Source organism: Pagrus pagrus (assembly GCF_965226575.1).
Source record: "Pagrus pagrus genome assembly, chromosome: 20".
In the NCBI taxonomy this organism is placed as follows: domain Eukaryota; kingdom Metazoa; phylum Chordata; class Actinopteri; order Spariformes; family Sparidae; genus Pagrus; species Pagrus pagrus.
In genome coordinates this window covers 2,068,859-2,090,826 of record NC_140207.1, presented here as the reverse complement: position 1 = coordinate 2,090,826, position 21,968 = coordinate 2,068,859, and the positions used below count along the sequence as shown (strand labels likewise).

The following is a 21,968-nucleotide window of genomic DNA, read 5'->3' as shown; positions in this document are numbered from 1 at the left end:
ATGTGGGTCTCTCCCAAACACTATGATGGATGCAAATATCTCCTTAATTCTTAAGAAAGGCAAACCAGCTGATGACTGTGCCTCTTATAGACCCATAGCCTTACTGGATATAGATCGGAAATTACTTGCCAAAATATTAGCCAGGAGACTTGAAGGCATTCTTCCTGATATTATTTCAGTGGATCAGACCGGCTTTATATTGGGACGCAATTCTAGCAATAATGTAAGAAGATTGCTCAATCTTATACAGCTTAGCTCAGAATCCAAGGTCAAATCTCTTGTCATTTCCCTTGACGCAGAGAAGGCCTTTGATCGAATCGAGTGGTCATATCTACAGGGGGTCCTTAAGAAATTCGATCTAGGTGACAATTTTATTAAGTGGATATTTCTTCTTTATGCTGCCCCACAAGCATCAGTCATTACAAATGGTCTGAAGTCCCCTGCTTTTACAGTGAGACGTGGTTGTAGACAGGGCTGTCCCCCCTCACCCCTGCTGTTCGCTCTTGCAATTGAGCCTTTAGCAGAAGCTATAAGAAGTGACTCGCTAGTGTCAGGTATAGAGATCGGCCCTATACATCATAACATTTCTTTGTACTGTGATGATATTCTTCTGTATCTTAGTAAACCTGAGATTTCTGTGCCCAGGGCAGTAGAGATAATTAACTCCTTTAGTCAATTATCAGGCTATAAAATTAACTTTTCTAAATCCGAGGCAATGCCCTTGACTCCTCATCTGTCCTGGTCCCCCTCTTGCTCTGCTCCTTTTCGTTGGTCTCCATCCGGATTTCTTTATTTAGGAATACATATCACACCATCAATTGCTGGTCTGTATGGAGCAAACTTTGTACCTTTGATTCGTAGGATCAAGGAAGATTTAGCGCGATGGACAGTCCTGCCTTTATCTCTTTTAGGAAGAGTCAATCTCTTCAAGATGAATATACTTCCTCGCTTACTGTACCCATTTCAAATGATTCCAATTCTTTTAACCCGCAAGTCAATTTCTGCTCTTAATAGCTCTCTGTCCTCTTTTCTTTGGAAAAATAAGCGGGCCAGGTTAAAACTTAAAGTGTTGCAACAGCCCTCTAAAAATGGGGGTCTGGGAGTACCAGATATCAAATGTTATCAAATCGCATGTCTGTGCTGTTATTTCTGTCACTGGTTTAATAATGACCCCAAATCTACCTGGCTTACTCTTGAGGGGGCCCAAGTAACTCATATTCCTCTCAGCAACATCTTATATGTTTCCAAGACATGGGTTAATCTCAATACTAAGAAGAATGTTATACTTCAGACCTCCCTAAAAGTTTGGAAACTTATAAGGAAATCTCAAAACCAGGAGGGTTTTCTCTCTCTTCTCACCCCTGTTTATTTAAATCCTGATTTCCCCCCTGGATTACAGGATCAGGCCTTCTCTGTCTGGGCCACTAGAGGCATTAAAACCGTAGGTGATTTGATCTTAAATGGTACTATTATGTCCTTCGACCAAGTCAGAGCGAAATATAGCCTTCCCCAAAATCATGTTTTTAGATATTTGCAGGCACGTAGCTTCATTATGTCACTTTCCAAATTACATTTGATACTATTGAGAAGATATTGCAGAACTCTGACACAAAGAAACTTATCAGCAGGTTCTATGGGGCTCTGTCAACTCCAAATATGGACTACACTGCCCGGATAAGGTCCCTCTGGGAAACTGATTTTGGTGCCTCCATATCAGAGGAAGAGTGGGATAGAGTCTGGAGGAGCCCCACATGTTGTTTGTCTACCAATAAGGCTAGGGAATTACAATTTAAGATTACTCACCGACTTCAAATCACCCCTGTAAAACATCATAAATTTAATCCTTTACTTTCAAAATTCTGTAACAAATGTAAAACTGCTGAAAGTACCTATTTTCATTGTATTTTTGAATGTCCTTTTGTTGCTGATTTTTGGTACAACGTGTGCAGGGAAATCGATGATATTTTGAAGAAAAAACTGTCCTTAGACCCAATTTTCTGCATTCCCGGTGTACAATCTACAGAACTTAACCTCACACCCTCCTCACTGAGACTGCTCCAGGCCCTGCTCTTTAGCGCTAGAAGATGCATCCTCCTTCACTGGACACTCGACACTACACCTACCATTGTACACTGGAGGAGGAGTGTGATGGACTTTATCCCCCTTGAAGCTATCAGCCTATGGCAGAAGGACAAACCATTTCTCTTTTTTAACATTTGGAACCCTTTTTTGCATTATATTGGAGAGGACAGGGCTCAGGCTCTCCAGAGAGGTTTATTTGGTTTAGCGTGGCCCGATGTAGATGAGCATAGCAATAGTTAGTTGACCAAGTATTTTAGTTTTTGCTTTTTTTTCCCTCTCCCCTGATGTTTCCGATCACCCCCAACATGTAGTGTTTCTGCCTTCTATGTGTGTTTGTTTGTATATTTATTTAGTATATTTGTCTCCCTTAGTTGTAATTTATCGTACTTTGTTATGTATATGTTTATGTCGGCATATGTGTGTATGTAAGTAAAAAATAATTTTAAAAAAAAAACAAAAAACAAAAAAACAATGGTAGAGGCTCTAGAGAAGTCCATCAGTCAATTTCTTAGGAGATGGCTGGGGCTCCCTCGGTCCTTGAGCGGCATCGCCCTGTACGGCCATTCCACCAAGCTGCACCTCCCTTTCAGTGGCCTAACAGAGGAGTTCAAAGTCACCCACTCCAGAGAGGTGTTGCTGTACAGGGACGCTGCAGACGCCAAACCCACGCCAAATCCACGTCAGCAAGAATCCTCGTGAAGACTGGGAGGAAGTGGCAGGCGCAAGAATCCATCACTAAAGCTGAAGCGCAACTGAGACATAAAACGCTGGTGGGCTCCGTGGCAATGGGACGAGCAGGTTTCGGTTGCTTCCCCAAGCCACGTTACGACCTGGCCCGTGGAAAGGAGAAGCGTCAACTGATCCAGGACGAGATACGAGCAGAGGTGGAGGAAGAACGCTACAGTAAGATGGTCAGCATGTCCAAACAAGGAGCATGGACCAGGTGGGAGCATGCAGATTCCCACAAGATCACCTGGGCAGAGCTCTGGAAAGCAGAACCATCTTGCAAGTTTCTCGTCCAATCAGTTTATGACATCCTCCCAAGCCCGGCCAACCTACACACCTGGGGCCTAGTAGACACTCCTGAGTGCAAGCTGTGTCAGAAGAGGGGCATCATGGAGCACATCCTAAGCAGTTGCTCGAAAGCACCAGGGGAGGGGCGGTACCCCTGGCGCCACGACCAAGTGCTAAGAGCTTTGGCGGACTCCATCTGCACAGCAATCCAGCACAGCAAGACCCAGGTAGCCCCCAAACAGTCAATCACCTTCATTAAAGCGGGGCAAAAGGCACAACATCACCAGCCTAGCTCTACAGGGGGGCTCCTCACCACTGCTCGTGACTGGCAGCTTCAAGTCGAGCTTGGAAGACAGCTCAAGTTCCCAGACAACATCACAACCACTTCTCTCAGCCCAGACATGGTACTAACATCCACCGAGTCCACCAAGCAAGTGGTCATCCTAGAACTGACTGTCTCCTGGGAAGACCGGATTGAAGAGGCCAATGAGCGAAAGAGGGCCAAGTACGCAGAGCTCAGCACAGTGTGTCGGTACAATGGCTGCAAAACCCACTGTCAGCCAGTCGAGGTTGGGTGCCGAGGCTTCGCTGGCCATTCACTTCTGCAAACCCTCAAACTCCTTGGAGTGAAAGGACTGCAATCCAAGAGAGCCATCAGGAATTTGATTTGATTTAGGGGGGATCCGAGGAGCAACACGCCACTTGGACACAAGCTGGGGACTGATCACCCCCGGCTGGTTTGCCCAGGCGAGGGTGTATGAAGATTAAAGACCCGAAACACCCTATGACCCCGGGTCCTTCACTGATGACGTGTCCAAGTAGCACCAGAAGGTGTATTCAAACTCTACTCATAAGCTTCCAAAATGTATGTTTTGTGATATCTCATTTAAATTGGTGTTTATCAAATACAATGATTGATTATTTTGAAATCTTTTGCTTGAAATATTTAACAGCAACCCTGATCCTTTTGACAAATGTATTTTATCTACACTGATACAACACAATATCTTTAATGCCCGTGCAGTTTGATCCAAGCCTATAAAACAGACCTTTGACTGTTAGATGTTTAATAAGGCTGAACCTGCTGATAATGATTCACTGTGTAACTATTAAACCATTTTGTCAGCTGTACCTGAATTGGTGGACAAAATATTGAATATAAAATTCAATCCAGTAAAACAAAACCACTGTCGTCTTCTGGACTTGAGTCAGTCTGAGAGGTAACCAGTAACACTGACAGTGAGCTCAGAACATGAGAATCAAACGAGTCTGTTCAAGAGTCTCAACCAAGACTGAGAAGAGGAAAGTATCACATATACACCACATACAGTCAGAAGTACTGATCCGGATCAGAGACTTTGACCACAGAACAATATTCATGTAGAAATAAAACTCACCCTGTCTCTGACTTCTTCTCCTGCTGCTGCTGCTGTCGACTCAAAATGAACTCTGACTGACTGAACACATTCACTTTTATTGTTTTATTGTCCCTGTCCTGTTTTCATACACTGAACCTGAACCACCTGCTCAGTGTTGCTCCTCCTCTCGTCATTTACTGGAAATCATTGTGGACTTTAATCAAAGTTTCTCCATGACCATCTCCCTCATAAGTAACATAGATAAACCAAACACAGCAAACTGAGTTAAGATCACTGTCAGACAAACTTCCTCTAGTCGGCTGAGTTTACCTCCTTGAACAATGTTTGTGGTTGTGGATCAGCTGAAGAAGTATTTGGTAACGTTCAGCTCTTCAACGTGAACTTTGTCCCGGAACAGCTTCTTCACAGACATGTTGCTGCTGCAGTCGTCTTTGTAACACCACAACAACTTTGTCACTTTCCTGATCAACTCTTTCCATAAAAACACACATCATCACAAACTCATCTGGAAGATGGAAGCTACGTTTCAGGACATCTCTTCACGTTTTCACTCAGATAACTGAACTGAATAAACTCAAAAAATATCACGAAAGGAAAAATCCTGACACTTATCTTCTTTCCTGAACAGAACAATTCACCCGTCCAGCTTCTGGGTTCAAGTTTCTCTGTGACAGAACTGAGACGAGCTTCATCACCTTGTTAACTCTGTTAAAACACTCATTCAGACTCCACAGACATGAAATCAGACTCACCAAGTGTCGCTTTGTCTTTGCACAATCACGTCTGCTTTGGTGAAAATCAATCATCAGCTCACAGAGTAAAAATGTGGAAATATTCAGGCTCCACGCCGTTTTCGTTTCTCCCGCCACTGATGCCCGACTCGTCCTCTCTCCTCTGCCGCTTCATGTCTCTCCTGTCCCCGCCTGCCGTGTCTTCTCGTCCCCGGAGTCAGAGTCCTAATCGGATCCATACCGTCCCCGCTGTCTTCACACTGGCCTCAGAGGTTGTGTCTGGTCCCGGTCCGGTTTTCACTGGGAGGTGGTTGAGCCCGGTTGAACTGAGCCCGGTTGAACTGAGCCCCGTTGCCCGCAGCGACTCCCCTCGTGATCCGCGGTCCAGGCAGTAACGGCCAACTGAGCTAATGAGCTAACGGTAGCTAGCTAAAGCCAAGAATAGCTAGCTACCAGCAGCTGTTGCTAACTCCGTCGATGCTATGTAACTATATGTTTTGAGCTTGAGTCTTCAATTCTGTTAATATTTTACAAAAATTACAAGTTTATCTAAGAAGCGACCAGAGTTTGTTGGCACTCGGCGAATGTTACTGCGGTTATTTCAGCCCGCTTGGCCGCCATCTTGGCCGCAGCCGCCCGTTAAGTCCCGTCTCATCCTGCCGGCAGCGAGTCACGAATACAGTCCTGAATGAGTTTTCCTCCGAGTCACACTGAACTCAGCTTTAATAGAATAAAACAGCAGCTCACTCACACCAGCCTCGTTTCTTTCTGTCAGCACGAAGCTTCAAATGTTGAAGTTTTCTCTCATCTTTTCTTCTTGTTGACAGTCGAGAGACAGCGGGGGAGAGGAGCTGCGCATGCGCGTCTCCTGCCACCTGCAGGAACAGGAACTAATAATTACTAAATTAAATTACATTAAAACATGTAGTTTTTTTCCCCTTTAAAGGTAAAACTCTTATAAACAAAGTATAAAGAATACTTTTTTAACAAAAAAGTGTTAATAGTCAAGTACACAGTTGGCCTCAGTCTGTCAGAAGCAGTGAGCAGCAAACTGCAGCTGCCAGAGTAATAGAGTAATATTACCTCTGTACTCAGATGTCGGTATTATCAGGTCTTACTTTTTGTACATAGTCGAGTCGAGGTGGTGGAAGTTAAACCGCTCCACTATTTCACATTTGAATCCACGATGCTGGAAAAAGATCATATTTTCTGACTCATCATCTGATTGTAAGTCTGCAAAATAAAATGCAGCTCTGGAGCAAATGTAGTGGAGAGTAAAATATGTGTGTCTGTTGTGTGTTTAGTTGTGCAGCCTGCTGTGTATTTAAAGTGTGTTCACTGCAACAGTCACATCACCTTCATGTAAAGGTAAAGTGGTGAATGTGCCGTCTGATATTATTTCTTAGATATAATCCTGATGGCTGCGCTGAAAAGTAACAGAAGCATGCAGGAGAATCATGTTTCCCCTTAAACACTGTGTAAATGTGTGAGTGTGCCACTATCACATGTGTCCGTGTCACAGGTTTGAGTCCAGCTCGTGTCCCTGTGTGACTGTGTGAAAAACACACTGTTGTGTTTGAGTCTCAGCTCATTGTTGATGCAGCAGCGCCGCCTGCTGTCCAAAGCAACAAACTAGCAGCTGAGGTCACGTCTGCTCTGTATCTGCTGTTAAATCTCCCATCAGACCTCCTTCATGTCCACTGCTGTGTGTCTTATTGTAGCTGTGACCAGGGAAGCTGGACGTTTCTACTCACTACAAAATAACTTCAAGCAAATAGTTTCTAACATCTGACCACATTTGAGAAGTTTGTGCAGACTCAGACTGTAACAGCGATACAGGACGTATATACAGGTCAGAGCAGCCGCAGCAGCTGCAGGCAGCAACAGCCAGGAGATGAAGAGGAGAGAAATTCACCAGACTCCCTTTGAAAACTGCTCAGTTTGGATCATAGATGAGTCTGAAGAAACTCTGACTGGGACGACTTCTTAAAGATTTGGGACTTCTTGTAAATTTGGCACGTGGACGTGTTTCTTTGCATATAGTGAGATCCAGTCACACAGCACACGTTCATCACTCAGCTGATGGTTTTATAAGGCCTTGTTGAGGGCGTGCTGCAGGCCCCTCAGCACCCCCACTTCCTGTGTCCATGTGTTGGACAGTCTTACAGCAGACACACTCATGTTGCATGTACAGCTCACTGAGAGGAAGCTCACTCTGGCCAGTGCACATGGATTTCATCACACTTGTCTTGTGTCTGTGGATGAAACACAAACATGTCTTTATTTACTGTCCACGCTCAGGTTCAGGAGGAATCAGGTCCAAATATTTGTCTCATACAAATGTTTTGTTGTTTCTTTACTCAACTCAACAAATGTGTAGTTTGTAACTCTGGTTTTTATGTAAATGTAAAGTTTTACTCTCGTTCTCTTTTATCTCAAATGAAAGAAGTTTTAGGACGTTGCTGTGTTTCATTATTTTGTATTTGTGAAGTAAAATGTTTTTTAGAAACGCAGAATCCCTCATTATTTTTCATAATGTGCGCAAGAGAGCAGAGAAACACTTTGAGCAGGAAGAAAATCAGCTTTGAGTCCAATAACAACAACAACAACAACAACAACAACAATAATAATCTTTATTTCTACTGCAGCTCTAAAAACAAAGTCCTTTGACAGACAAGAAAAAGCAGGAATGTCCTGAAGACAATTATAAGTCATTACAAGTAAAAAGGAATAAAAGCGATAAAACAGGCAAAATCACAGAGAAAAGCCGACGCAGAGATAAATAAAAGACGACGATGTCACATCAGAGGATCTAAAATCTAAGAACCATTCTGCATCTCAGCAGTTCAACACAGCAGCTGTCTGCTTTTCCCCGTGGCCCAACACAAAGTTTCAGTTTTGGTCCTCTGAGGGAAAAAGTTTGTGAGAAAGAAGTGAGGAGCCACATTATCTTCTCTCTGAACTCCTCCCCTCGTCCTGCAGGACCTCTGCTGTCCAGCAGGAGGCGCTACAACTCCACAGAAACATCAAGCACACCAGCTGTTTCTCTTTCTGGAGAGCGACCTCTGTTCTCTGCTCTCATCTCCTTTCCTTTGTTTGTTTCCTAACCTCCTCTCTCCTCTTTGACTCTTCTCTTCTGTCTCTCGTCTCCGTCTTCCTCCTCTTTTCCTTCCTCATGTGTGCATGTGTGTGTGTGTGTGTGTGTGTGTGTGTGCATGTGTGTGTGTGCGTGTGTGCGTGTGTGTGTGCGTGTGTGTGTGTGTGTGTGTGTGTGTGTGATATCCCTCTGGACAGTGAGGTCAGGGACCACACTCATCTTTGCCCCTCGACCATCACGGGACCTCATCAACACCTTGCTGCCACGGTGACAGAGAAGACACACACACACACACACACACACACACACACACACACACACACACACACACACACACACACACACACACTTCCTACAAAGGATGGTGAAGGAGAAGTTGGAGTTATAATATTTTCTTCCATCCAAACAGTTTGCAGAATAAAATCTTTACACTCGGTCTCTGTGAGTCTGTGTGTGTGTGTGTGTGTGAGTCTGTGTGTGTGTGCATGTGTGTGTGTTTCATGAGTGAGCTCACTGAGAAACGACTGACATCACAGGCTCGCTCCTTTATGCTGTGTCAGCAACTCTCCTGCATATACTTAGTGTGTGTGTGTGTGTGTGTGTGCGTGTGTGATCGGTGTCACTCTGATGCTAACGAGCAGAGAGCGGTACAGTCAGAATGAACACTCAAAGATGAAGATGAGATGCGATGAGGATGATGAAGAAGAGACAGAACAGGACGGAGAGAGACGAAGACGACGCAGCAGTCGCTCCAGATGTTTAAAACTTTGGATGCTAATGAGCTAAATTCTTCATTAAAATCCTCCTGGAGAGTGAACGCTGGACACAAACACGGCTCCAGTGGGATCATCGCGTCGGTCTGTGTCTGAAGAAGGCAGCTGTTTGCTAACACGAGACAAATCAGCTCCACCAGGTTAGAAATCAGTTAAAACGCCTTCAAACTGGATTAAAGGTCAAATAAAAGGAACCCAGCTGACAGCTGCCTCTCAGTAGTTCATTTCACTGTTTCTAATGTACTTTTTAACGAGACGTCAGGACATGATCGTGGTGACAAAAGCAGGTATTTTAAAGGACAGGGTCACCCAAAAATATAAAATCCAGTCATCATCTCCTCCTGATGATATAAAGTCAGGTGAAGTCGCGTAGTCCACAAAACATCTCTGGAGCTTCACAGTAAAACAGAGTTTTCTTTTAGAATTCTGCTTAACAGCTGAAGCAGCTGGACGCTTGTTTTAAAATGGAAAAAACAACGAAAAATAAAAAAAAACAAACTCCAAAACTCAGTTAAAATTGAGCAGAATTAATGGTTAGCACTTCCTGTTTGCAGTGCAGTCACAGATGTACAGACAACTATCACTGGATTACTGTGGTACTGAAGGAAACTTAAAAACATGATATTCTCAGGCAGGTTCTGCACAAGGAGCGTCTTTTCGGAGGTTTTCTAAGTGGCTTTATTTACCTAACAGACCTTTACCACACCATCGTCACCACATAAAATGGACAAAGATGTGAACGTACAGTACCTGTGAAATATGAAAAGAAATATAAAATGCCAACATGTAGAGTGGCAATAGTGCTGTGTGTGTTTTTAAAGATATTGTGAACATTGAATTTACAGGTCAGTATACTCAAATTACCACTAAAAACATTTTGATCTATCCATGCACAAAATGCATGTTCACGGTTTGGTGCAGCGTGATTAAAGTAGGCTACCAGCCCTGTGGATACATGTTATTATACATGGACAAAAAGAAGGAGAGAGCTGGTGAACAGGCAGGACGACAGCTTCCCATCAGCCCTGCTGCTCGCCATTTGTTTTTTTTTCCACCTCAGCTCCACGCAGGCTTTTCTGGCACCGCTCGCCAAAATGAGGGTTTCCTGCTGGCATCAAAAGGTGACGGCAGGCAGCAAACCCAAACTCCAGACACTAAAACGTCCCTTCAGAAATGTCATGTTCATTTTGTCTGTGCGGCTGCAATCAGCCTTCATTTTCATTACGGGTGAATATGAAGATTGTTTTCTTGATTAATCGACACATTTTTGTCCTCCGTCAGAATTTCTCAGAGCCGAAGCGAAGTCGTTCTTTGTTGCATCAACGCTGCAAAATCCCCAAATGTAAAGAAAGAAAACCAGCGATGACGTCTGATCAGTTGTTGCTGATGTCATTCGACAAACTGTTTCAACTTTGTCGTTACGTTACGTGTCCTCCTCGTGTCAGAAATGAGGGAGTCAGGCTGAAAAATGTGGCGAAGTGGCCCTTAAAATGAATCAGCGACGACTGATCGGGATCAGTAAATCATCAGATCAATACTTGTGTTTAATTTAATTAGTGATATTCACTGCAGCTCTCAGCCGAACACACACCTTTATACAAATATAAACACACACACACACCCTGCTGACCTCAGTTGACACACACACACACACACACACACACACACACACACAGCGGTCTATCTGTTCCTGTTTAGCCTTCTGTTCTTTGAGCGCGCTCAGTACAGCCCCACCGGGAGGGAAAACACCCACAATCCCACAGGAGGGACTGTGACCCTGTGCAAGGTGGTGCGTGTGTGTGCGTGCGTGTGTGTGCGTGTGTGTGTGTGTGTGTGTGTGTCAGGGCAGTCAGCTGATCCACTCTGTTATTCGAGCTCATTTTCAGTTTCGTTTAAAAAGATCATTATTTGCGACTCTGTGTTTTAAAGGAGCACGCTGTAGAGAAACTTCACTTACTGATTTTATATTTTATGAATAAACAAACTCTCTTTGTTTGAATAAACTGAACAAACAAACACAATGTGTACTGTTTTACTTTGTTTACATGTGGCGGACCCACTATGACTATACTTCACAGTATTATTCCCTCAGTAGATAACGCAGTAACGTAACAAGTTAATTTTAAAGGTAACGTCAGCCAACACTCATTGGATGTAACTTGTGTCTGTGCCTGTCCTTCAGTTGGACTCGATGGCCCCGGACATCTAACTGTTGTTCAGTTTGGTGCCGGCAGAGGGCGCTGTTCAGCACAGTTCACCCTCCATCAGACACGACGCCACCGGTGGATGGAAACGAGTTTCATCTCCTTCAAAAGAAAAAGAGAAAGAAACAATGAGAGGAGGTGTTTCTCTGGTCAAACACGTCGTGCTGAAAAAAACGACAACAAGATTCAACCGCAACGACAACGTGATGGTGGTGTGAGTCTATTAAAGTGAACTGCTCCTTTAAGAGAGTGGAGTTAGGTTTTTGGCAGGCGGACAGATGGGGAAGCTCCGTTTAACATATGCTGAGGAATTCTGGCACTCCCTGTGTGTGTGTGTGTGTGTGTGTGTGTGTGTGTGTGTGTGTGTGTGAGACAGCGTTACATAACCAAGTAAACAAGTCAGTACAAACACACACACTTACTCTCTCTCTCTGTCTCTCAGTTCAGCGCCTTGCTCAAGGGCAACGAGGCAGTTCAGGACAGTCTGTGTTCCTGCGTGAGATCATCAGTGGAGCTGAGCCAATTAGACAATCTATTGATTATTCCATCGACAATTAAAATACATATATAGATTTGTAGCTTCTCATATGTGACGATCTTTCTCTGTTGAATTATTATTGTAACTGAATCAAACTGAGGTTTGTCGGTTTTAAAAAGCTGCTACAACAAACTGAGAAACTGACAAATAAACCTTTAAAAACACATATATACTTTCATGTCGTTGAAGACGTTCAGTAATTTCCTAAAACAGCAGCTCAGTGCAGTCTGTCGGGGACTACTTCCAGCAGCGGATGAATCCACATTTTGTAATCTTGTGAGTATTTGTGTCAGCAGGACGGTGAAAACAAACCGTGTGTCGTTGGTCACTTGTTAGGAGGAACATTCACTGATGGTTCGTCTCCTCATGGAGAAAAATGTGGAGCATGGACTCGTCCTGGGAACGGGAGGGAGAGGAGGAGGGGACACGAAGAGGAAGAGAGTAACACAACCGACGGGTTTTCAGCAGCAGCTTCAAGTGTCATCCTCAATCTGCTCTGACACACACACACACACACACACACACACACAGAGTCAGGCAGCATTACATCATGAGTTCGGCTTCATGACACAAGCGGGCAGCGTTGGCGAGCGTGACGTGGCGAGGCGAACCCGCGTCGAGCGTGAGATGGAGGGAGGAAACCGCAGAGAGACGGATGCAGACGAGCGTGCAGAGTCAAGGTAGTGTGCAAAAGCAATCTGCCGCGGGGCCGAATCCTACCCAGCATGCTCTGAGAGATACGGGACGCCATAAACCTGTCGGACCGTCTGTGAAGACGTGCCGTGATGCTGCGCTCCGATCTGCTGACATCACAAACCACGACAGACGTGTTTGTGTCAGGCTGGATGAAGTAAAGAGCTTTATTTTTAATTTGATATCATAAAAACTTCCACCTATTGTCATTATTAAACAGAGAATACAACCACAGACGTCTGAACTCAAGTTCCTCTCTCTTACTGAACTGAGACGAGCTTAATTCCCTTGTAAACTCGTTCAAACTCAAATTAAATGAAATAAAACTCACCAGAACAGTGTTGGTTCGTCTCCACGGTCTGCTCCACATTAATCCTCAGTTCACAGAGCAACATGTGAAAATATTCGCGCTCTACACGACGTTTTCACCCGCTGCCGATGTCCGACTCCATGTTTCTCTTCACCTCCCACCTGCCGTGTTTTGTCACCTCCGGTCCTGGTCAGAGCCGCTGTAAATCGCCTCCATACTGTACCCTCTGTCTGGCATTCACTGGAAGGCAGGTGAGCCCAGCTGACCGCGGTGACTCCCACCATCATCCGAGGTCATGGACCAGGCAGTTAATAGGGCCACTTAGCTCCACGGCTAACTGAGCTAACTGTATAAGCAGCTGGTTCATTGCACCCCCTAGTGGCTGAAAGACGTCACTACATTGAGTCAAAAATACTTCTTGTTCAGTTTCATGTGTACGTCCACTAAATGTTTTAAAGCTTATGGTAAAAACATGCATGTGTGTAACATTTAAAGATATACAGTTAAACATGTTGGTCCGACCTCTCTAACGTTTCTACTGTACTGATTTCATGTACTATATTGTTTTGCTAGCGTCCTCGCTCTCTACACGGCAGGGCAGCTCAGACTCAGAATCAACTTGTATGTAAGCTAATGTGTGAGATGGGAGTTAACTACCTGGAAGTTATTGTGAACGCTGACATTTAAATTAAGTGACTGCATTAACTTTTCTGCCACACATCCTCGACTGTGATTGGGCAGGCTCATGTCATTGTTTTACTCTCTCCATTTTCACTATAAAGACAAAACACTGAGCTTTTTGAGATGTTTTTTGGAGAGAAACTAGACCAGACTGGGAGCTCAGAGCGCCAGTGGAGTGTAGCACAGGAGTATTGCACCGAAACGAGCTGTTGCTAGCTGGCTAGCATGCTAACTTCAGTAGCTATCTGTTATTTCTTCAGATTCTGGTGAAAATGTACTTTTTAAATGTTCTCACCCAAAATTTTCATTCATATTTTGGGGTGTCTTTGTTCTTCTACAGCGGACACAGAAATATCACAACATCCAGAAATAATCAAATCAAACCATCACAACAGATTCAGTATTAAATTTTTTTCTCGTTTATTACAGGAGGCTTTCATTTTATATACAGAGACATGTATTTGCAAAATACTAAAAAGTATTTCAACTCAAAGTACTAAAAAGTATATATATATTTATATATATGTTCATATTATAATCGTCGTAATTATTATTATTGTCTCTAAAACACCAAGGTGGGGTCACTGAGGCACGGCTTTCGCCTCCTTTACACCGAGGTTTCACCGGCGAGAACCGCTGAGGTCAGAGGGAAACCTCGTAACTTGTCCTTTATCTTCTGATGGTTTTTGAAAAAGACTTTAAAAATATGGAGACATTTAAAAGTTTTACCAAATCAGTGATGGAGACAAAAGCACTTGGATTTGGACATCAAAATGTCACTAATTGGATTTTTTGAACTTACAAATACAATTTCTCTTTTCCTGATCCAAATATTTGGAGTTACAAGGTTTCCACCCTCCAACTGTGATCTGTATCTTCCAGCAAAAAAACACAATAAATCTAGAAATCAAGAAACCTCTTATCTCCAACTAAGTGATTTATAAATGCCAACTAGATGTATGCGTGGCCGACTGCGAGCCGCCTCATTTTGTCTTAAAATCGACATTAACGCTGAGAGAAACTTTCCCAATGTCAGCTGAAATAAAAGACGATTCATGAGATGTCAGGACGGGAAACATTCAACGTATTCTCCCCTCCTTTCCTGAAAAAGGCAACTTTCTCGAGATATGAGGTTTCTGGGTGGACTGATATGAAGCTGGAGACCTGGCAAAGACCAGTTCGTCAACCGTTGTGAAACCAGTTTCGGTGTAAACGGGGCGACGGTGGTTTAAGCAGTGAGAGGATGCCTGGAAAAACCAAATCCATGACGACGACAAAAGTAAAAACATCATCGTTATTATTATCCTCATACTGTAAATAAGATACAGCATCACTCACTGCCTGTTTACGTAACTGTTGTATTGCATTTATCACACAGTTAATAGTAACAATAGTAATAATAATGAACAATGAAACCACTTGTTTTCTGTGCATTTCCTCCGTGTTGGTACGTAGATGTTTGTCGTTTTGTTTCGGAGATGACAAAGCAGCTTTTGGTTTTTGAAACGGGGAAAAGAAGGCAGGAAGGAGCAAAGATTCTCAGTCTCAGAGTTTGTGTTTTTAACGCCCCCCTCCGATCTTAATATGGACTCTTCCAAACCTCCCGGTAGCACCACATGGACTGACCCAAAGCTCAGAGCAAAGACGGTCGTTTTCCTCCAAAGTCTGAGTTTATTTCTACAATTTGAAGTTTTTCACATCAGAACAGGAAAGAAAGGTCCAGATTTGTTTTGCGTCTGGAGTTTTCCTTTCCTGCTCGGACATGTTGGGAGTTACTCTGAAGGTTTCTCCACCTCATACAGTCAGTACAGAATGACGTTCAGGTACGGAGAGCTGCAGTTGTCTTTGTTTTGATGCTCTTTGACGGTTTCACACAGATTCAGGTGAACAGACTCTGAGCTTTACATCAGCTCGCTGTCCTGATACTGACAGTAAATGTTCCACTGCATTTTTTGTGCTCAGTGCAAACCAGAGTCTGACGTCCAGATTCACTAAACTTTCACTGTGAGGGCGACTTTGTGCATGTTTTCCCTCTTCAGTTCAAACACTACTGCTGTGAGGAGGCGTGGATGTATTAAAGGAACAGTTCACCCAAAACTGAGCATCATCTCCTCCTGATGATATAAAGTCAGGTGAAGTCTCGTAGTCCACAAAACATTTCTAGAGCTTCACAGTAAAACTGAGTTGCAGCGTTCTGCTGAACAACTGAAGCAGCTGGAGACTTGATTTAAAATGGAAAAACAACCAAAAAAACACAAAATCACCTGACTTCACTGCTTCACAATATGTTTTGGTCCATTTATCGTAGAATATTGAGAGTTTTTTCCCTTTTTCCTGCTATACTTACTGAACCTTTGTAGAGTGATTAAAGCGATTAATACACTGATTGTTTCTTGGTAAATCAATTGAACTATAAAATGTCAGAAGACAGTTGGGAACAAAGTTTCATGTTCCCAGAGTCCATGTTGATGTGTTAAGATTTCTGGTTTTACGTTCAAAATGTAAAGATATCTTTATCACCCTTGACGAGCTCGGCTGCACGTCGAGGCTTTAAGACAAGTCCCCAGCTTCTTCACTCAGCGTGTCGGAGGAGTGAGTCTTAAAACCTGGACTTCAGCATGTTTGCACGCTGATGATGCAACGCTGTTTTGCTGTGAAGCCCCAGAAATGTTTTGTGGACTATGAAACGTGACCTGACTTTCCATCAGCATGGAGGGAGGAGATGATGACTGGATTTTCATTTGAGGAGAATAGGAACTGTTCCTTTAAGAAAGCTGGACACAACAAAGCCTGTCAGTCTTGCAGTGACCTCTCACGGTACTGCAACATTAAAACTCCCACAGCAGGTATCATCGTCGTTACAAAAGAGGCTTCTGTGAAACTGGTGACAGGACCAAATGCTCTTCTCGTCAGCCTGCAGACTTCAGTGAATCTGAACATTTTCGACCGTTTAAAAATGTGAAGTAGGACTAAATCAGCCAGTCAGCTCTCTGCGCCGTTTGTCTGATAACTTCAGAGTCTCAGCGGTGATGGAGGGGGGCGGCGACGGACCGTGAACCTCGTTCAGTTTAAAAAAAGAATCATTTCATCAATCAACCATCCAAATGTTAAACCAATCAAATAATCACTCAATCGGCCAGTCAGGAAATCAAAGAATCAACCAGTCCATCAATCAAGCACGTTATCAATCAACCAATGGGAAAGCATGGCTTGGAGTGTTGGGGTTCGTATGTAGCAGGCACACTCTGGGTCTATTGCTACTGAAAACAGCCCTTCAGCACAACTGCAACCTGAAATACGCCTCGCAGCAGAGTTCAGCAGTGTCTTAAGTATTTACCTAGTTAATATGGTTATCTATTCTCAATAGAATCTAGTAGAAATAGAGTCCAGACGGTGCCAGTAAAACTGTTTTTTTTCTTTTTCCTTTTTTAAATTAGTCTAGTAAAGCGTTTAGTAAAGATCCCTCGGGTGACCACGACAACAGAGACAGAGAGAGAGAGAGGTTGTTCGAAATATTGAGATCAAAGCAGACTGAACGAACGCTGTACACACACACTTTGACACTTCATCTTAGTAAAAACGAGCGGCGACACTCCTTCACAGCAGCTCCGTGCCGGCGTGTTCACCTGTGCGTCTGTCGAACCACGATAACACTGTCAGTGCCGCACCGGGAAACTCGTCAGAGTTCAGCCAGTGCTCCAAGTGTTAAAGTGCATTTCCCCCCAACGTTTCTCCACAGACTCACGCAGTGACAGAAAGCTCCTGTGAAAGTCAAGCGTCACCGGAGAGCTCACTTAAAAGGTATCCGCAAACCGTTATTGCTAGACGCGGTTTGTTTTTGTTTGTTTCTCTGTGCAAAATGGATAAAGAGCCGCCTCGCCCGGCCTCCGCTCCTCCTCCTCCTCCAGGACGCAGCTAAAACGTGCAAAAATAGAAATATGACAAATCAAATCTTGGATAAAATAAAGCAATCGACCAGAAAACAAAGTCAATAAATAAATAAATAAATAACGCAGTGTTTTGATTTGAAGAGTCTCCTTTCACACTCAGATATCCTTCAGGTGGAAAAATAAGACGCTTTCTGCCGAATCCTACATTTGTCGTGGAAAACTTCTTAATCTGTTCACTAAAGTTTACATGTGCTTCGACTTTACCTGCACATTCAAAGCATTGAGAAACTTGTTTTAGAAAAATGAAATCCAAATAGGAATCAATCAGTCAGAAATTACCAATCGAACGAAACTCTTCAAATCGTTTGGCGGAAACAGGAAGCAGAAAACACACCGGCGTTCTGGAAAAACCTGCTCAGCTGGAGCCTTTTTCAAATGCCTCCAGATAGTTTGTACATATTGTTCACAGGCAGACGAAGCCCGCCCTGAGTGTCTGTTGTTCATTTAGCTATTTAATTAATGCTGTTCCAGGACCAGTCGTGTTGTTGTGATGTCAAAGCTTTGCGACTCTTGTTGGCATCATCAGAGCTGACAAGGAGACAAACTACTTAAAGTATTTTGAATGGAGACATTGAGGTCATTTTTTCTCTCCGTTGATGGTTATTTTACAGGCTGACTTCAGTAATACTTACAATTTGACCAGTTTTAGCCTGATAAATAAAGCTGTTGGGAACATCTTGTTATACTGTTGACCATTTTTTTCAATCCTTTGTCACAGTTTGGTTTTGTGCTGGCAACAGAAACACTTGGTCAGGTTTAGGAAAAGATGGTTCAGGTTGAGAAACACCTTTTCACAACAGAAAGATTAACTTCTTCTATGTGCGTAGTTTTCCGGTCTTTGTCCCAAACCACAAAGCTTTGACGTCACGACCACGTCACATTTTTGGTCAGTCACACTGTTGGTCCAGGAGCAACATTCATAAGATGTCTGAGGAACAACACCAACACATTAACAGATATTTAATGTAAAAGTATTCAGTCTAAACAAGCTCCAGACTGTTAGAATGAAAAATGACATCGCATCTAAAGGATAAGTCTGGTGATATCAGCGTCAACAACTGATTCCTGATCTGCCGCACCTCGCTTGTTTTCTGCAACATTTAAAATATGTGTAACTGCATTTAAAACTGGAGAAACAATCTGACCTGATGTCTCTCAGCTGCCGCGAAACATTTTCTGTGTTATTAAGGTTTTTCCAGGACGCCGATGACTGATCTGACGCAAAACCAGTGTGAACTTTCAATGAAACTAAACGTGGTGAAATCCTGATGCTTGATGTGCTGAGTTGATTGTCGCACTCGGGTCGGGGCCGGTCGGCACCTCAAAGATCTTAAACCCGTTAGACCTCGAAGACTGTGGTTTAAGCTCTCGAGTGCCGAGCCGAACTCCGACCAGACGGAGAGATGATGACAGCGGGTGATTTGTCGAAAAAGTCCACAAAGCGAACATTAAATCCTCTGACAGAGGAAATACTTTATTCATGGCATTCAAGAAGCCTAAAAAGTAGATGTGAGTGACTCCAACAAGAGGACATCGCTCACATTTCTTTGTTCGGTTGGTAAAAAGCAAAGACTGATGGTTTGTTGCACACTTAAACACGTTTTTATACATTTTTATATTTGCCACTGTCACTCATCTAAACCAGCAGTCTGGTCCTTTAACTGGATTCAATATTTATCCTGCTTTGGAAAAAGGTAAATCAACTTGAAGTGTCTTCAGGGTTTTATGATATGAACTTGATCAAAGACAATAAGAAAATCAATCACTTGCTGAATTTTGCACCCAATTATTGGTTCTGATCTAACTGAAGTTTTGACATGCAGACAACATCTCTGCGCACTTAACTGCTGCCAAATCATACGTAACTAATCGATAATCCACGTGTTTGTTCGTGAAGTGAAGCTAAAATAATCAACTTTAAATCTGGACTTTTACCACAAATCACCCAACAGCCCCTCAAAAAAAGGGATGGACATGAGGATGTTCCCCACCAGGGCAAAACACATGTTGGAAGAGTCCGGGACTGTGTAGAAAAATCTCATTGTGCACTTGTATTAGTTTTTGGTGTTATCTCAAAGGTTTTCAGAGGAAAAATAAAAACCTCCCGGGCCTCTTTCTCTTTACGCGTCTTTGCCCAGGTGCAGTAAAGTGACAGCACATGTAAACTCAAAACTGCCAACAAAAACAGATGAAGTTGCTCCTCAGGTGTTTGAGTATTTTTCCCGACCGCACCCTCTCCTCTTATCGATTACAACGTGGTGGTTCAGCCACTTTCTCAAAGCATGTCGAAAGAGAGAGACCGCTTATTTTTTTTTCTTCAACTTACTCTAAAAAATATAAAAAATAGTAATAATCGTACCGCTATTAAAAGACTGGTAACATCAACAAAGTTATACTTTTACTACGAAAACATTTTTTTAAATCACGTTGTCATTATTTTCCCTCCTCTCTCGAGTCTCAGTCAGTCAGTCGGAAAGCTGTCAACGAGTCGAGAAACACCACCAGGAACACTCTTACAGCCGGGCGTACTCTGAGAATATTGATCAACGGTGGGAAGGCACAAACCCCCCAGGCCAATAAATGATGGATACATCTGATATAGTTGTTTTGACCCCTCTGACCCCCTGTAGCTGAGGTCAAACGTCAGTCAGTGTTCTGAACCGTCGGCTTCGGTCGACAACAGAGACCCGAGTGGTCAAAGGGATCTACGCTTCTGTCTTTTACTCCGACAAAGGCAGAGTTGACTTGACAGACGGGGTTTCCCTCTTTGTTATTGCAGTTTTTCTGCTCCCCTTTAAGAAACTCCAAAAAAACGCTGTTGACGTGAGTCCGGGAATCTCCACAGGGAACAGGAAATAACATTAAAGGTAGTAAATATTCCACTTTGTTTGCTCCTTCACTCGACTCCTCTTGCAGTTCCTCGATCATAGCTTCTCTCTGCCGCCTTCTCAGCGTTCCTCAGCTATGGTACATTCAGTAAACAAAAGAACAAACAGGCTTAACCCAAAACAAGGACATCCTCATTTGTTTAATTTTTTGCTTTTTGGTTCCTGCTATGGTACCGTTTCCTGCTGCCTGTCAGGGTCGACCTTTGACGGCGATTGTTCGCTCGGTTCGCTGCCTGCAGTGTCGACAGCGATCGTTTCTGTCTTGACAGCGAGCGGGTGAAAGATCTCTGATGTGGCTCGCGTCACGCTGTCGTAGGACGGAGGGGACGAGGTGGAGGAAATTGTCTCAGAGCGCTCTATCCCCAACAAACTCGAACCGTAGTTTTCCCTCATCATGGCGGCGATCAGCCCTTCTTTCTCAGGTGCGTCCTCCCCGAACAGCACCTCGCCGCCTTCTTCACCTTCACTTCCGGCATGTCGAGGTGTGGTGATCTGGCGGTACAAGTAGGAGGCGGCCTTCATCTGCCGCCTGACCAGGTGCCTGCGGTAGCACCTCTGGATCACTGTAGCCGAAACCTCTTCCTGTTTTCGCCTCAGAGTCGTTGTGATTGGCTCATAGGAGATCTTGGATGGGTTGGCCATCATGAACTTCTCCTCCATTTGCTGCTTGAGGGCGTCCATCTCGCCCGACTCGCCCAGGACGCGCTTTGTGAAGGCAAAGAGGATATCCAGGCAGTGGATCTTGTCCCCACTGACCATGGGCAGGTCCATGGAGATCAGTTTGATCTTGTTAGGCTTGGCGATGCGCAGCGGTTCCGACAGCGAGTCGGCAAAGTCTGACAGCTTGGCGTACTCGATGAACTGCGTTGCCTCCGGGTCAAACTTCTCCCAAACCTCGTAGAACATCTCAAAGTCGTCCTCGCTCAGCGGCTCGGTGCTCTCCTCCGTGGCCACGCTGAAGTTCTCTAGAATGATGGCGATGTACATGTTCACCACGATCAGGAAGGAGATGATGATGTAGGTGACGAAGAAGGTGATGCCCACTGACGGGTTCCCGCAGTTCCCCCGGACGGTGGTGCCAGTGTGGGGGATGTTTGGGTTGCACTCCTCGGGGGAGTTGTTGAGGATGGGGCTGAGCAGACTGTCCCAGCCGGCGGAGGTGGTGATCTGGAACAAGCAGATCATGCTGTTGCCAAATGTCTCAAAGTTGAACATGTCATCGATCCCCGCCTGACGCTTCACGTAGGCGAAGTTGGCCATGCCGAAGATGGCGTAGATGAACATGACCAGGAAGAGGAGGAGCCCGATGTTGAAGAGAGCAGGAAGGGACATCATGAGGGCGAACAGTAACGTCCGGATGCCCTTAGCGCCTCTAATGAGACGCAGGATCCGTCCGATACGGGCCAGTCGAATCACCCTGAACAGTGTTGGTGACACAAAGTACTTCTCAATGATGTCAGCAAGGACGATACCTGAAAGAGAGAAAGAGAGAAAAGAGTTATGGACCTGCAGACAAGTGTAGAAACAATGTATACATGTCCAGAGACAAGAGTCAGCTGGATTCATAGTCCCTGTGGGTCACTGAAGAATCCTGCCGACACTTTTTTAATTTGGGTTTTTTATACAAA

General features: G+C 44.1%; 2 protein-coding genes across 2 annotated transcripts in view; both read right to left on the bottom strand.

The window, feature by feature from the left end:
* LOC311249800 (uncharacterized protein) overlaps positions 1-6,036 on the bottom strand; it is a 52,121-nt gene extending 46,085 nt beyond the window's left edge. Inside the window, exon 1 of the mRNA XM_084341116.1 lies at positions 5,228-6,036. The gene's annotated coding sequence lies outside the window, so the exon portion shown is untranslated. The remainder of the gene's footprint in view (positions 1-5,227) is intronic.
* A 7,887-nt stretch (positions 6,037-13,923) lies between these two features.
* The window catches only part of LOC311249235 (sodium channel protein type 3 subunit alpha-like), a 170,476-nt gene continuing 162,431 nt past the window's right edge, over positions 13,924-21,968 (bottom strand). The window contains exon 32 of the mRNA XM_084340113.1: positions 13,924-21,812. Within this exon, the coding sequence (XP_084196239.1) occupies positions 20,506-21,812 (1,307 nt within the window). The 3' untranslated portion in view covers positions 13,924-20,505. The remainder of the gene's footprint in view (positions 21,813-21,968) is intronic.